Source organism: Helobdella robusta (assembly GCF_000326865.2).
Source record: "Helobdella robusta unplaced genomic scaffold HELROscaffold_9, whole genome shotgun sequence".
Lineage (NCBI taxonomy): Eukaryota > Metazoa > Annelida > Clitellata > Rhynchobdellida > Glossiphoniidae > Helobdella > Helobdella robusta.
Window position 1 is genome coordinate 3,643,774 of NW_008705512.1, and position 17,902 is coordinate 3,661,675.

The 17,902-nt window shown below is 34.6% G+C and overlaps 2 protein-coding genes across 2 annotated transcripts; both read left to right on the plus strand.

The window, feature by feature from the left end:
• Positions 1-8,084: 8,084 nt before the first annotated feature.
• On the plus strand, positions 8,085-9,277 carry HELRODRAFT_166283 (hypothetical protein; the record flags this gene model as incomplete). Its single annotated transcript, XM_009033247.1, has 2 exons — positions 8,085-8,135; positions 8,300-9,277. The coding sequence occupies 2 exons, from the start codon at positions 8,085-8,087 to the stop codon at positions 9,275-9,277; spliced, it is 1,029 nt and encodes a 342-aa protein (XP_009031495.1).
• A 5,951-nt stretch (positions 9,278-15,228) lies between these two features.
• On the plus strand, positions 15,229-17,465 carry HELRODRAFT_166284 (hypothetical protein; the record flags this gene model as incomplete). The annotated part of the gene is made up of 3 exons (XM_009033248.1): positions 15,229-15,556; positions 16,198-16,901; positions 17,247-17,465. 3 exons carry the CDS (start codon positions 15,229-15,231, stop codon positions 17,463-17,465), a joined length of 1,251 nt encoding a protein of 416 aa, XP_009031496.1.
• Between the last annotated feature and the right edge of the window lie 437 nt (positions 17,466-17,902).

Sequence of the window (17,902 nt, forward strand, 5' to 3'; positions counted from 1 at the left end):
TAGGTTTTTCTAAAGAAATTTGTAGCTATTACGTTACGCCAATTAAAATATATCACATATGTAACGTCATAATGCTCTCGGTTCCGGTAAAAAGTATAATCAATAAAATAAGATGGGTTAGTTTTAGTAAATCTAGGCAATTTAAACATTCAATTTAAAGTTGGCTAAAAGTTTGATGTTAGAAGTAAAATTGCTAGTGGTTATGTTCGCCTAGTGCTTTTTCACAGTCAATGGTATTCATATAAGCATATTAATAAAAAAAGCACGCACACACACGCACATATACACATACAGTCCAAAACACACACACGTGCATACATACAAATATACATACATGTATCTGGATGTACGTTAGATCTAGTGATTTCTTTACATGATTTTCCAATTCTTGATACGAAGATTGATCCGTATTCAGTGCACTAAGATCACAATTATGTAAGTGTGAGAGTAACGATGACTCAAGTTTGCCCAATGTTGTTGAAAGCTTGTGTCCGATCTTGGAAGGCCTTGAATGAAAGATGTTTTGTTGAAGCACTGGCAAATTCTTCTGTGGCGAATAAATGCCAAACTGATGACGTTGATCAGTTGAGTAGTGAAATAAAACGAATTTCTGACTATTTAGTGCCTGTGCGAGTGAATATCGTAAACAGACAAATGCTGCACCATGGTTTGATAACGATTCTGTAGGAAGATGGAAAGAATCTATAGGAACTGTCCGGAAATTGGGCATCAAAGGATCTCGGCGCTCTCTTTGAAGACTAAATACAAACTTTTTTCTGACAAACGTACGTACGCATTATTGGAACAATATCGTAAATAGTAACGAAATTGACGAAATTGGAAATTCTGTTAAAAAAAAATCCAGCATTGGAAAAAACTAGGTTGTCTGCCTTTCCAAAGGAAAACTAAAATTTCAGCTTCCGAGAGATGCTAACAACGCAATTAAATGCATCCATGAAATGAATGGCGTGAATTATTATTAGGAAAGGAATAATTGCGTGCATGCATGCATGAGTAATTTCTTTTTTCTTGCTCAATTATCTCCACGTTCGAAAATTGTCCATGGCCGATTGTTTGCCGTAAAATTGGAAGGCTGGTTTTTTGAATGTGATTAAGTGTTTGTAATTATATGTTTTTGTTTGTTGGTTGGTTGGCGTGTTTGTTTGGGTTTGTCTGTTTTGGATTGTGTTTGTTTGTTTGTATGGTTCAGGTTTTTTGCTTTTGTTTGAAAAATAAATTGAACTTTCCTTAATTAAAAATTATAACCATTTTTTCATTTTTTACAAGTGTCTATTTGTGAGAAAAATTTTTGGCAAAAATTGTTTTTGAGCAAACAAACAAATGTCTGTACATGTTCTTTGCTGCAGCATTGGACAACGTTCCTAATTTATGTCCGGAGAGTCTTAAAGCAACAACATTTTCTTCATTAATCTTTCATCATTTTTAAACTTGCTTAGGTTGGAAATGATTTTAAGAAATAACTTAAACAAAATAACAAAATTAACGTGTACTTTAGTGTGTGTGTTCGGTGTGTGTGTGTGTGTGTGTGTGTGTGTGTGTGTGTGTGTGTGTGTGTGTGTGGTGTGTGTGTACCAGTGTACCGTACATGTTAACTACACCAATTATAAATACATTCAGAAAAATGGCAGATCTGTTAAACCGCGAATGAATAACATCGCCTGCTAATAGCTGACACCCATCATCATCACACATATTTTCGCACGCAGGTCTCGTGTACAACTGCACTACGATGGCCACGACGTGTGGCAGATGTCGCTACGTTCTCCACAGAGCCTTCAAATGTGGCTGGTGTACGAGCCTCAACATGTGTACGTCTTTGCAACATTGTCTCATGAGTCATAATGCAACCAATGGCAACAACAACAACGACCTTTCCGACAATGATGTTGATGATGACGACGTTAATGATGATGATGATGGTGACAGTGCTGATGATGATAACGACAACGATGCTGATTATGATAATGATAACATCAACCAAGATGTTACCCTTATAAAACCTAATGATTTCCAAACATCAATAGAACAAAAATCATTCGGCGATAGTGCCCTTAATGCGATTGATGGACGGAAAGATGACGTCATGTTACTGAAAAATAACATAAACAACAATAAGAATAACTATAATTTCAATAGCAATAAAGACATTGAAATTAATGATAATTACAATATTGAAAACGGCATAGGATTTTTAACTGGCGATAATGGTGGATCATGTGGAAAGCCTTCTATTATATCGGTCGGTTGGCTGGCTGGTTGGTTGATTGGTTAGTCGGTTAGTTGGTTGGCTTTTCAGTTGGCTGGTGATTGGTCGGTTGGTTAGTTGATTTGTTGGCTGGCTGGTTGATTGATTGAACGATTAGTTTGTCATATGTATGATTTCAACAAGAAAATTTAAATAGAGTGCTTCATTTTACAAAAACAAAACACATCATTACAAACCTCATTTTGATAAAAATTCAACCAACCATAAAAACAACCTCAGCAATTTACCAAAGACTAAAAATTTTTCCACAAACATTATAAACGGCGGCAAAAAACTTCCATCCACCCTTCCACTAACAAAAGATTCAACTAATCGGCAGGTGTCGCCATTGTCGGCCCCCATCGGCGCTCGTACGAAATTCACGATTGACGTCGAAAATCTGGGAGATGGTGATAAAATGAGAGTGATGATTGGAGGCAGGCAGTGTCACGTGTCTCACGTTCTGCCATCTATCAGGTGGGTTCAGCTTCGTTTTATTTTTATATATTTTAATGTTATTATTATTATTATTGTTGTTGTTGTTGTTATTATTATTATTCTTATTCGTATACGTATATTAATTAAGGAAATTATTGATGGATTAATATTTTTTTTAATTAATTAAAAATCAAAAAAAAAAATCGGTTAGCTTGTATGGTGTAATTGAAGGTTTGATGCGAGATGTAAGTTTAAACTTTTGTAGAATAATTGGTTGACTAAATCTGATTTGCAGAAAGAACGTTGCCTGCTATTGTTACAACTTTTAGTGAATGGTTGATTGAATAAATAAATGAATGAATAAATGAGTGAATTGTAGATTGAATAAAAAAATGAGTAAATGATTGATTGATCGGCAAATTGATTAGTCCGTTTATTAATGAAACAACACAAAATGGCCTGAATGGCGTGGAGTTTGAAGGACCATGACGTATGATTCATTATTGGATTAGATGGATGATTGATCTTCAACTGTCAGCACGACTCAAATGCATCTTCATTATTTCACCACACTCATGTAAGGTTCACCACTTCTTCCACCCCTTTTTTCTCTTTCTCTCTCCTTTCTTTCATTCATGCACTTTTTGTCTCTCTTTCTTTTTTTCTATCTTTCTTCTCTCTCTTTTCTCTCTCCCTTCTTCTTCTTCTCCCACTTTATTCTTTTTTTCAAATTGATTGATGAGGCAATTAGGTGATGGTCAATGCCATTGGTGAAGCCAAAATTGAAATTAATTTTCAAGATATTAAGTTATGGCGGTAGTTATTGTTATAATTTAATGAATGCCTTCCATCAACAACGCAACTGCAGCGAGATGCCGAGAAACTTTCATCTGAAATGACGCCAGACGTCAGAGTTATCAAATTAGCTTCGGAAAAACGAGATGAACTCCCTCAAAAATTAACAAATTTCAAGTGTCTAAAAACATGTCGTAAAAACGCAATAAAATTAAATTAAAACTGAAAAAGAACCGCCAAGTTCGGTTGCACTCAAATGGAATATTTTCCACTTAACATCCACAACAACAATTGGATTTAGGCGAAAACAAATCTAGAAGTGAAGCGCTCCCCAAGAATATTCAGGCTTCCAAAAGTATCAGCGATGTTTATGCACGTTTTCGCAGTTCTTGTACAACCTGTTTTCATGTACCAACGAAATGATGACGACGACGACGACGATGGTGGTGGTGATGGTAGGGATGATGAGAAGAGGGAGGAGTAGGAGGGTGATGACTATGATGTCACTGACCTTGATGATAACATGTTATTTAAAAACGGATGTGACGTGGGAAAATAAAATCTGTAACCTTCCATTAAAGTAAACAATCACTTGCCAGAGGTTTCTCGGTCATGCATTTATATATTGTAGCGCGGAACAATTTTTCCTTCAATATTTATTTTTGTTCAATTTATTCAAATCAACAAATCAAGCTTTTGTTTATATATATATGCATATATATATATATAAATTATATATGTATATATATATATATAAATGTGTGTTATATATATAAATATGTATATGTGTGTGTGTCTGTGTGTGTATGTGTGTGTATGTGGTGTGTATGTGTGTGTGTGTGTGGTGTGTGTGTGTGTATGTGTGTATAGTGTTGTCTGAATTCTACCGAATTGTTGGTATTAATCAATTTAAAGTCTGTCTTTTCAATTTTCCATACTAGAATTTTCTAGTATGATGAATGATGAACATGGACAACAGCAGTTTTATTAAATTTTCATGATGAACTTGGATAATAATTCTATTTTCAATAAATTGAACAATATCCAGAAAATTATAGTAAGGAAAAGTCAAGACAGACTTTAAATTGATTAATGCCAACAATTCGGTAGAATTCATACAATACTGCTTCCAAGAAAAAAAATGTATATATATATATATATGTGTGTGTGCGTGTTTGTGTGTGTGTGTGTGAGTGTGTGTGGGTGTGAGTGTTTGTTGTGTGCATAACAAACATAATATATTGTCGTTTAACAATTTTCTTTAAAAGACTCTTTAGTGCTTCAGGACAAACGATTGTTTGTCCATTTTGTGCGTCTACTTTCATAAACTGATTAATTGAATGAATGAATGAATGAATGAGTGAGTGAGTGAGTGAGTGAGTGAGTGAGTGAGTGAGTGAGTGAGTGAGTGAGTGAGTGAGTGAGTGAGTGAGTGAGTGAGTGAGTGAGTGAGTGAATGAATGAATTAATGAATGAATGAATGAACGAGCGAGCGAGCGAACGAACGAACGAACGAATAGACGGACGGACGGACGGACGAACGAACGAACGATAGAATGAATGAATGCATGAATGCATGAATGAATGAATAAAATAATGAATGAGTAAATGAATGAATGATTGGATAAAAATAGACCGATACATAAAATCCGCAACTTTAGAACCACCAAACACCAACCAGCCAACCACACCACACCACCATTCAACATCAACTCACAGAATTGTGTGCAAATTTCTGGACGAACCTGTGTGCCATCAATCAAACATCTGCTCAACATCACCACCACAACCACCATCATCATCATTATCATCATCGCCGACGTCATCACCATCATCATCATCGTCGGCATTGCTTGTTGGTAATCATAATGACAACAAGAGTAGTAACAGTAGTAGCAGTAGTAGTAGTAGTAGTAGTAGTAGTAGTAGTAGTAGTAGTAGCAGCAGCAGCAGCAATAGTAGTAGTAGTCTAAATAGCAATAAATATAGTATTTTTGGTAATGTTAATCAAAAAACATTTGTTGGTATGAGCACGCTTAGCATCATTCAAAGTGGTTATAGTAGTAGTAGTAGTAGTAGAAGTGGAGATGTTGATGATAATGATGGTGAGGACGAAGATGAAGATGATGATGATGATGATGAGAAGAAGGAGGAGGAAGGTGATGAAGATAAGGAAGAAGATGATGAAGTGACGGAATCAAAAAATGAAGTAAAGGTGATGTTTGCTGATGGCAGCGAAGTCGTCTATCATGGCGGATCAGTTGCTTTTGTGGTTAGTGATGATGAGGGTGATGATGATGATGATTTTATTAAAAATGATGATGATGATGATGATGATGAAATCGATGATGATGATGATGAGGAGAATGATGATGATGGTGTGGATGGAGATGTAATAATAATTAATAATAAAATAATGAATAGTAAAACATTCAAAAATAACTAAATGCGAAATATAAAAATAGTAAATTAATCGAAATTAATATATCACGTGACTTGAAAATGAAATGACCAATTAGCGGTAAGTGATTGAGCGCATGGCCGCTAGTGAAATAATGAGACTGCTCACTTTATTAGCATATCAATCTCCACCAACAGTGTTATTCAGTATTTTTGTTATCCTTATCTTCCTCGTCATCATTTCGTTTCGTTTCGTCATCTTGTCTCGTCATCTTCATCATCAACACCATCCGATCGTTTTGTCGTCATCTCGTTCCGTAATCATCTTCTTCATTATGCTCATCGCCATCACCATTAAATATTCACCATAATCTTGCGACCATTGTCTCATCATTCTAACATCATCGCACTATCGACATCAGCATCACCATCATCGTCACAGCCATCGTCATCACAACCATCGTCATCATCATCACCGCCCTTCAGTCCCCCACCATCACGGACATGCACCCCAGTTCATCCTACAAATCAGGAGGCAGCCTGGTCACATTTGTCGGCAGCTATCTTGATTCAGGGGCGGAAGCAGTTGTCACCATGGTAAAAACAAAGATAATAAATAAGACAAAAAGTTTATTTCAAAAGAAAACAAACACCGTTAATGAGAATGATGACGAAGACGATGATGGAGAGAATTTAATGGATACAAAAGATTATATCGATGATAGTGACAATGTCGATTATTACGACGATGACGTCACAAATTTGAAGTGTTATTGTCCAATAAAAACACGTCAGCGGGATCACGTGATATGCATCATTTTCTGTCACGAGGGTTTGTTTTTTTTTTGTATACATACTTCGTTTGTTTACCCATCGCACTCCGTGCTCTACGCTGATACGTCATTTTGTTCTCCTTATTTTTGTATGGGCTGGTGTTTATTTATTACCTTGTCTGGTATGTCTGTCTTGTTTTTTTATGTCTTTGTTTTTGTTTTTTTTTAATATCATTGTTTGGTATTTTTGAATCTTTGATTTGTATTTTAAGGATCTCATATGTTTGTATCAATAAATACACATAAACTACAGCTTATACACACACACACACATATGCGCTTGAACATACACACGCACATATACGCATTCATACACGCGCACACACACGCGCACACAAACAAACTACACGCACACATACTTAGGTAAAATATATAATTGAATTATAAAGATATATTACAATATATCAAGATACTTAATTAAACACGTTTGCAGGACCGGATATGATAGGGGGCAGCAGTGGTACTGATAAGGATGACGTCACAAAACAGTTCAACCCTAATAATAACGACAATAATGAGAAAGTTAATGACGTAAGCACCTACGTCACCAAAGATATTATTTATGTTAATAATAATAATAATAATCATTATAACAACAATTATGAGGATGAGCAAGATGATGATGGTGGTGGTGGTGATGGTGAGGAGCCATACCTAGCGACATACAAAATGAGTGTAATGATAGACGGAATAAGAGTGAGTGAAGGAATGAAGATGACGTCAAAGAAGATGGTGATGAAGATGAGGATATATGATGATCCGAATCTTTCCTGGGTTGCTGGAAGAAAGAGTATCTGGAGGTTAACATGATAAATTACCTGTGTGTGTGTGTGTGTGTTTGTTCGTGTGTGTGTGTGTGTGTGTGTCTATGTATGTCCGTTTAAATGTGTGAGTGAGTGTGTGTTCATATTTTGTTATTCATTTAGTCAGACACGCTTGTATGCGATTTAAAATGGAACTGTTTGATAAAACCGGGTGGATGTATTTTTATTTTAATTATTGTATCTTTTTGTTTGTAAGCGATATAAGTTATTTGTCTATTTGTTCACGGCTCCAGTTTATAGCTTAAACCCTAGCATACGTTTAGCTCTACTATTAATATATACCTAAAATCCAAAACCATTTTTTTTATTCTATGACTTTTATTGATATCTTTAAAAAAATTACAATAAAGATACAGTCCTTTTTTAAGTATTTTTTATTCATTTCAGACAAAAATACATTTTCAATATTCCATTAAAAACGCCATTAACTAACAATCCTTTTCAACTAACCTCTAACTACCTACCTACAACCGAAAATATAAAAGCGGAGGTCAGACGATAAAGTTCAAAGGTCAGAGGTTACGTGCCATGCAATCTTCCGTGCTCCTGGTACACTACCATAAAGTAGAGGTCCCTGGGGTCAGTGATCTTCACATTATTAACTCTTTAACCATAACGAAGGATTGCTATTATTTTCATTAATTATTTGCTGTAATGATAATAATAATAATAATGATATTAATAATATTTATAATATTAATAATAATAAATAAAAATTAAAATAAAATGAAATTAATTCTTAGGAGTGCCTGCTTGTTGCTGACGACGATGACGACGACTACAATGAAAGTGCCAGTGGTAGCCATGAAGATGATGACGATGGGGGTGTTAATAAACTTGGAAATAATGATGATAGTGAAGACAATGAGGATGAGGAAGAAGAAGAAGATGATGATGTTGGTGTTGGTGATCAGACTGAGAAAGGTGAGGACAGTTTATACTCCGAAGAAGCTAGAGGTAAAGAGTATAACGAAATTGAATATGGCAATAATGACAATAATCATTTTAATGTAAATAACGAAGACAATAAAGAAGAAGATGAAGATGATGAGGATAAAGATGATGAGGATGAAGATGATGGTGATGAAGAGGACGACAAATTAATGTACTCGCTTGTATGTCGCACACCTGACTTGAAGCATTTCGCGAATTTCAATTCCATGTCGAATCCTCTTCATAGTCGTCATCACAATCAACATCATCATTTGGTTTATAATGATGTTAGTGTCGATAGGCATGATGAAGACGATGATGATGCTGGCAAGTTGGAAAGAGAGTCGTTTGAAAAAAGTGAGATGAAAGTTATCAAAAAATCAGAAAAAATTTCAAAAATTAAGAAAATGGACAACAACAATTTCAAAAGTAGACAATATGAAAAGCAGCATCTTAGCCATAAAATTAAAATCTACGACAGCAACAACAACAACAGCAACAAAAACAACATCAACATTATAAACAACTCCTACAACACAAACAACAACAACAGTCGCATCAACACAAACGATAACATCCTCACATCAAACTGCTGCGAAAACGACCACCCTCCATTGATGCTACCATTCCACATTCTCATTAACGGTCAGCTCTCCGTTAAAAAGGACGATTTCGTCATATCTTATCATTGCGATCCAACTTTCAATACGGATGACAATCGTGAATTATTTTACAACGTAAATGAAGCTGGAGATGTCGCTATAAACGTTAGTTTTTTAATTTTTTAATAGTTTTATTTGTGTTATTTTGAGTTGTTTGTTGGTTTTGTTAACTTTCATGCATTTGAAATATGCTTAAAGGCCGATTTTGTACTGTGTAATCATAGATGTAGCAGTAGTTAATAGATTATATATTAAACAGTACAACACACATACTTGACAAATGAACTTATTCCTCTTCAAACATCTTCACAATGCTCTTACGTACATACAAAGCAATACTTTTTTGTACACCTCATATGTGATATTATCTTCAAATAGTAACTAGGTTGTACAGCGTGAAACACATATGTGCGTGTGTTTGTTTTGTATGTGTGTGTGCGCGTGTGCGTGTGTATACCATACAAACACATAAATAATAGACGCACATGTGTGTGAAAAGTGGTAAACAACTTTGGTTTATGTGCTGGTCAGATAAGGAGAACAAACTTCAACTCTTCCTCGTCTGCTCTGCATGTTGACAAATCATCGAGTCGACACCACCATCTATTTTAAATGTTTTTTTTATTTATTTTGCTCCGCCATTTTGTTTTTTACGCCATTTTGTTTTTTTTCCGGTCGCTGGTTAATTGATTTATGGTTGAATGATGGTTGATTGATTTATTTCTATCAATTTTTTAATTATTTTTTCATGCCCGAACTGGTGGGTTGTTTTGTTTTGTTGTTTTTGAAAATAATTTTTTCAGAATTTTTTATTGGACGTCGACAGTTAATTTAAAATCTCCAACAATTGCATAAAAGCTGCGAAGAATTTGAGAAAATAAAAAAAAATGTTATTAGACATTTGCTTGAAGTTACTTGCATGTGAGATGTAAAAATTTGATGCATGAATGATGGAGTGGCGTCAATTTGATTGCAGATGTTCTCCTGGATACCTGGATGTTTCTTTATCTTTTCTTTCTTTTTCCTCCTCTCTTTTTTCTTCTACTTCCAGCTCTTTTATTCGTTCTAACAAATTTTGTTCTAGCAGTTTCAGTTTCTAGAAATGAAAAAGCCATACGGAAAATTCCCACTTGTCATTTTAGTGCAGTGCAAATAAATAAATATGTTGGGAAATCCCAAGTGTGCAACATCGCAACAATTTGTCGATCTGATGCTCTAGAGGCAAACATGCAGCCAACAACAAAACAATGTTATCGATGTGTAGCAACATGAAACTAGCAACAAACGACTAAAAACTAAACTAACAACACTACCAACCATCCAAAAACAACAACAAATTGACAACAACATTGAAAAATTAGACGTTCAACAAATTGCAGCATCGTCTAAGCAATGCAAACAGACAATGAGACTGACAGGTAGACAGAAAGAGGGAGAAAGAGAGGCACTTCACTGCTACGTGTGCACATTTTATTCTTTGTTTAAGATAGCTTTCCATTCTTATCTGGGCAAGAATATTTCAAGAAAAAAGTGGCTTTCCATTATTTATTATTCTATGTATTCCCATGTGATCTTTGTAGCGGGTTTTTGTTGTTTCAAGTTGAATGTTGCATAATTCATGTGGTTTTTATCCTATGACAGCTCAACTTTACAATCATTTCCAACAAAAAAAATTAATTATGTTTAATTTATTCAAATTTCAATTTCAATCATTTTAAAAACAATTATAACGCACAATTCTTTGAAACTCTGATAAAAATAATTTAATAAACAAAAATCCAAAAAAACTTCTCTGAAGTTATCATGAGAAGTTTTTGTCTTCAAAGTGCCTGCCTACCTACCTACCTGCCTACGTGCATCAAACAAATGCATCTTATAAAAATTATCGAACATTTTTATCTCTAAATAAATTTAAACCAAATTATCAAAAAAATAATCGGTAAAAATTAAAAAAAAACAATAAAAAAAATTGCGAAAATTGAACTAGAAAAACAAAAATAAAAACTTCTTATAGTCAAACCAAACCAGTTTTGAGCATGAAGACAACTTGAGATAGCAACCACTTTTTTGACGGCATTCAAGGCTTGAAACCACTTGTACTATAACTGTTACTCGTCTGGTAATTTATAGTGTTTTTAATTTTGCGCGCGATTATAGAAAAATTCAAACATTTAAAAAAAATTTCACCCCTTGAAGTAAACATATATCTCACTAAAAACAACTTCATTTGAGATTGAATAGGTAAAGGGTATCCATGTAGTGTATTCATATATTTGAGTGCATTTATATTTATATTATTACATCGTATTAATGATGACGTCATCATGACAACAGGGCGAGCATTTGAATGACGTACTCACGCCTGATGACTACAAAGTGACGATAGATGATGACGAATGTGACGTCATATCCTTGTCGTCGTCTTCATTAATTTGCTCACCCAATCATCATCATCAACGTCATCGGCAACAATCTGACTCGATTAACAGCACAAAACTACTTCCTCGTCATCGTTATCATCATTCTCATATCAAACACAATAACAATAATAACAATAATAATAATAATAATAATAATAATAATGATAATGATAATAACGGTTCGCATCATCATCACAATCAGTATTCTTATCGACAGCCCCTTTCCATCTCAACGATTCGAGTAAGTTCTTTAGCCCCTTCTGCGGTATGTTGTACTGTGTGTGTACTTTATACTCATGTTGTATATTTTGTATATGTACTTTGTATGTTTCTGTGTGTATATTTTGTATACTTTTGTGCGTGTACTTTGTATGTTTTTGTATGCGTTGTATGCGTGCTTTGTATGTATGATGTTGGCAATCGTTGTATATGTTCTCTGTATATTTTTGTACATGTACTTTGTATGTTTTTTGTGTGTACTTTGAATGTTGTTGTGAGCATTTTATGTGCACTTTAAATGCCTGTGTACATTGTGTGTTGTGCTTGTGCTTTTTGTAGGTTGTATGCACTGTAATGTGTGCTTTTTATGTTGTTGTATGCTGCGATGAGTGGAGATGGGACATCAAACGACATGATACGACTTTATAATGACGTGATACGGTACGATACAATACAATAAATTAAAATATGATTATATGTGATATACATGATACAAGTCATAAGACGATACATGATTCGATACTATTTGGTTTAATTTTATTTCATTGTGATTTTATCTGATGTGATGTGACGTGACATGGGACGGTGTAATAGGATACGATACCATACTGTACTAATCTAAACGATACGATACCATACGGTACTAATCTAAACGATACGATACCATACGTTATTAAAATCATATGGTTGTTTTCGTGACCAGCGTCACTCACTCAAGTTTTCCGTAATGGAAAGTTATCCAAGCGAGTCTGGCATAAAATGGAAATAAAATTTGAAAAAAAAAACTTGATTTAGGTGAACGTTTAGAAATTCATAGGCACGTGTGTTTGCATATTTTAAGATATGTTTGAGTGTGTATGTGTGTGTGTAGAGATATGTGTGTAGAGATGTGTGTGTGGAGATATGTGTGTGTGTGTGTTGTGTGTGTGTGTTTGTGGAGATGTGTATGCTAACAAGAGGCGCAACAACTAACAACGCCGAAAAAAGGATGTTTTAAAAGTAAGAAAACAATTATAAAAAAGAACAAACAATGAAAGAAATTGATGTTATTCATTAAAAATTAAATTAATTTATTTTTTTATTTTCTTATCTCTTTATTTATTTATTCATTAAGTTGGAAGGAGGGAAGCCGGCATGAGTTCTACCCCAACCTGCAGTATTAATCATTCCACTTCTACGCTGGCGCGCGCACACACACACACAAACACACACACATACACACACACACACACATACACACACATACATACACACACAAACACACACACACGTAGGCGCATGCAATAAAAACGTACTCTTTAATACACAGACCAACAGACACAGACATACGCATACAATTACACGCTTTCATTATCACACTCACACAAACACACACACACACACACGTGCATACAGTCATACACATCTTATCACACACACACACACGCGCGCAGGCACATACTCATACACATGCACGTATATTTACTGTGTATTATTAATGTTATTTTATTTTAAAATAATTTAAAATGAACTTACGTACTTTCGTGTTCGATAATTCGAAGGATGGATTAATTAAATTTGACGATGAGCGGAGAATTTGAATGAAGAGATTATGTTAAAACGATTTTTTTTATTTTAAAACTTTTACCTTTTTTAAATTTCACAATGTGTTCCTGTTAAATAATGTTGAATTAAGTGTTTCAAGTTGGAGCAAAATTCATCTCAGCAATTATTTACATTCCACATAAAAGTATATGAGTGAAATTTTATAGGTGATTCGCAGCGGTCAGTCTAGTCAGGAACTTGATGGTCGGTTGTCGGCCTGGTCAACAACAACAACAAACACCCACAACAAACATAACTCAATATACAACACATCAATATACAATAACCAACAACAACGTATCTCAATATACATCAACATACAACAATGTACAACAACACGCAACAACATATTTCAATATATAACAACGCACAACAACCTACCTCAACATACAACAACACACAACAACATACCTCATTATACAACAACACACAACAGTATACAACAACAAACGCCATACAACACACAACAACATTATGCAACAACTTATATACCATACAAAAACTTTACACATAAACATTCAACGATAGACCAAAACATGCAAAGATAGACCAAAGTAAGCGACGATAGACAGAAGCATGCAACGATAGACCAAAACACGCAACAGGCAAACCAACTAACACGATAGGATCACATTAAAATTGCATCTAATTCACTTTTACTCATTCGTTGCATAAATTTATTTGTAAGTACCGAGTACCGACCGACGTAGAGATGGCTGATATTTAAATGAGGGAACTTATTGGCTAGCCTGCCTGGCTGGCTGGATAGATGGAAGGATGAATAAATGGGCGAACGGATGGATGAACTGATGGATGGATGGATGGACTGATGGATTGATAAATGAATGAATGAATGAATGAATGAATGAATGAATGAATGAATGAATGAATGAATGAATGAATGAATGAATGAATGAATGAATGAATGAATGAATGAATGAATGAATGAATGAATGAATGAATGAATGAATGAATGAATGAATGAATGAATGAATGAATGAATGAATGAATGAATGAATGAATGAATGAATGAATGAATGAATGAATGAATGAATGGGTGGGTGGATGGATGAATGAATGGATGACTGGTTTAATAGATGGAAAAACGAATAGATAGATAGACGTACGAACGAACAAATGGATGAAAAAATGCAAAGATGAATGAATGGATTGATGAACGAATGATTACTTCGTGCTATTCAAACAATTTTTTTTGTTATCATTTACCTTGTCCAGCGTTTGCTTTTATAATGTTGTGGTGTGGGTTTTTTTCTTGTTCTACTTGGCGCAGTTTGGGTCATTTCTGTTATTTTATTGTTGTTCAACATTTTTGCTGTTGTACATCGTTATGTATGCCATTTATAATTCTCTTTTATAATTGAATTTTGTGAGGTTTTGCTTGAACGTGTTGTTGTTGTCGTTGTCGTTGTTAAGTGTGTTTGTGTTGTGTACTATTGTTGTACGTTCTTGAATTGCATTGAAGTGCTGTGCTGTGTAGTTATGTTTACCTCACTTGTTATTGTCATTAAAGTTTGGTGTTCCATAACTGTAGTTGGTGTTGTAACGTGATGTTGAATTGTTTGATCTGCGATGTGGTTGTTTTTTTACTTGGGTGGTTCGTCTGATGTTGTCCTCTTCTCTGTGAAATTTTGAGTTTATTTCTGAACTTGCCTACGATTATGTAGCTATTGCTTGAAGTTTTAGCTAATTTTCAAGAACTCCAAAAAATAATTTTCAATTTTTTCTTTTTTAAAAAAAGTTGAAGGACAAAACAAAAATAAAGAAAAAATATTTTAATAAAACCTCCGAAGAAATTTATGACTGATGAAATATTTAATACCACAGATTCAAATAATGAACGGCATTGAGTACGTTTGGCGTTCCATACATTCTAATTCTTCGTCGTCATCGTCAATGCTGCAAGCGTCTCAATCGGCATCATTATCATCATCGACATTATCATCATCACCATCATCGCGACTGCTGCCAATCGTCATCGGTGTGACGTCAGGAGTGATGATGACGATGACGACGCTGGTGGCTCTCGTGGCAGTCGTCGTGGTAAGACGGAAAAGAAAACGAAAGAAGGAGTGCACGATGGATGATGACGTCATCAAGAAGATCACGTGCCAGATTGTCGAGATGGAAGCCAGGGTGGCCGATCAATGCAAAATCGGTAACGGTGATTGTGATGATGATGATGATGATGAATAAGAGGAAGAAGATGATGACGATGGCTGTGATGATGAGAGAGACAACAACGACAATGATGATAATGATGAAAATTGTGATGCTGATAATGATGACTGTATTGGTGGTAACTGGGATGGAATCACGATTAGGATAACGTCATACTTACGTGGATGATGATGACGACGACGATGACGATGACGTTGTTGTTCACACCAATAACATAGATACTAATTAATAATTATAGTTATTTTTATTTATAATACAATTATATTTATTTGTTTTGCTATAATTATTCATAATATAATTTTATTTATTTATTTTTCTTGGATGTTCACATCATTTCAACCGCATGCGACAATGGATAAATCACTATAATTACTTTCCACATGACAAATTTCAGGTGGCAATAATAATAATATAAAATATTATTATTATTAATTTTATTATTATTATTATTATTGTAAAAAGACGATAATAAATTGATAAGTCGTGATTTCAATTATTGCTACTATCAATAATATTTTTATATCCTTATTTCTAGCGCTCTTTTTTGTTATCTTTGTTTTAGTGTTTTTTTTTTGTTATCTTTGTTGTTATTATTATTGGTTCTCGAATAAATAAAAAACGCAGCCACCCTCGAGATAGAGTCTCATATGGACGATTTAGAGTCTTTCATGACGTCATCAGCCGGCCTGCCGTACCACAGCTTCAAGGTGTACGCCCACTCATTCCTCTTCCCCGGACAGGAAGTGACGTCACACCGTACCGGCGGCGATGATGATGATGATGATGATGGCGATGGTGGTTATGATGATGATGATGATGATGATGCTGGCGTTGATGGTGCTGGTGATGATTTTTTCGGAATTGGTTCTGGAACACCTGAGCTGAACAGGACCGTCGTCTACAAAGCCAACAACAACATCAACAAATATAACATTAATCATTATAGCAACAACAACAACAACAGCAACAACAACAACAACAATAGCTGCAATGCGACTAGCAACAACAACAACGACCAAAACAGCAAACATTTTAATCACATCAGCAATAAAAGCAGTAACGACCGCAATAATATGAACCGCCTTAAGAACAATCGTCTGTCAAATGCCGATTATATTGCGCGCTACAACAACAATAACGATGACGTCATTAATGCCGACAACAACAACAACAGTAAAAACAACGACTCTCTCAGCAAAAATCATTTCAAATTTCAAAAGCACAAAAGAAAAAAATATTTCATTCACAGCAGCAGCAAAAACGCCAGCATCGACGCCAACTACACCAACAACCACATCTACAACAAGTTGCAATCGCACAATAGTAGCGTTAGTATTTGCGTGCGTGTTTCAAAAAATCGATATTTTTAAAAGCGCCGTATTGTAACGTTAATGCTATTTTTGTTGTTAGCATTGTCATTGTTGTTGACAGCCTGATAAAATTAATTTTTCTTTGGTTTTGGAAAACTATCTTTCCTACTAACTTCCATAATGATTGAAATAATAATAAGAATAAGTTGCAACATCTGGAGTAGAGTTTTTACTGCCGTTTAAGCGCCCTGTACATCATAAAATTGAAATGCCGCGATAGAAATTTTGTAGAATCAAAAAACATAAAAACGAAAACTCTGACGATAATACATCAGTAATAAAATGAAAATATTTTTTTTAAAGTACTACCCTTCCTCTTCATCTTCATCATCCTCTTCCATTCCGAGCAACAAAAAATGTGCCATGTTGCAGTTGCAGAAACTCTTTCTCAACAAGATATTCCTGTTGAGTTTTGTGTCGGTAATTGAAGAGAAACAATCGTACAGCACGCAACGGAAGTCTCGAGTAGCCGCGTTATTGTCTATGTTGCTTTTCAAGCACGTTGAATATCACCTCGAGTGAGTTGGTACATGTTGCAATGTTGTTGCCATGTCGCGTATACTGTTGCAAAGTTGTTGCAGATGTTGTTGTGGTAGTTGCTACGTTGTTAAATAAGTTGCAAGTTTTTTTTTTGTTAAAAAATTAGTTAATATTTTTCTTTCGTTACAAGTACTGTCTAAATGTTGAAAAAATACAATAAAAAGTTTGTTGAATTTTTCAAGCAGAAATCAAAATGTTGTCATAATTCATAAATGCTGTTGAGATGTTGCCGAAACTGTTGTTGTAGTGCTCTGTAAATTTGTTGCGAGATGTTGCCAATATTGTTGAAACCTTGCGAACTCATAACACCAGACATATTTAAATAATATTGCAATGTTCAGTATTTTTAAGAGCGGCCTAATAAAATTTTTTTTTAACCATATGAGCCTGTGAAACGTTTTAATTAAGAGAACATTTTC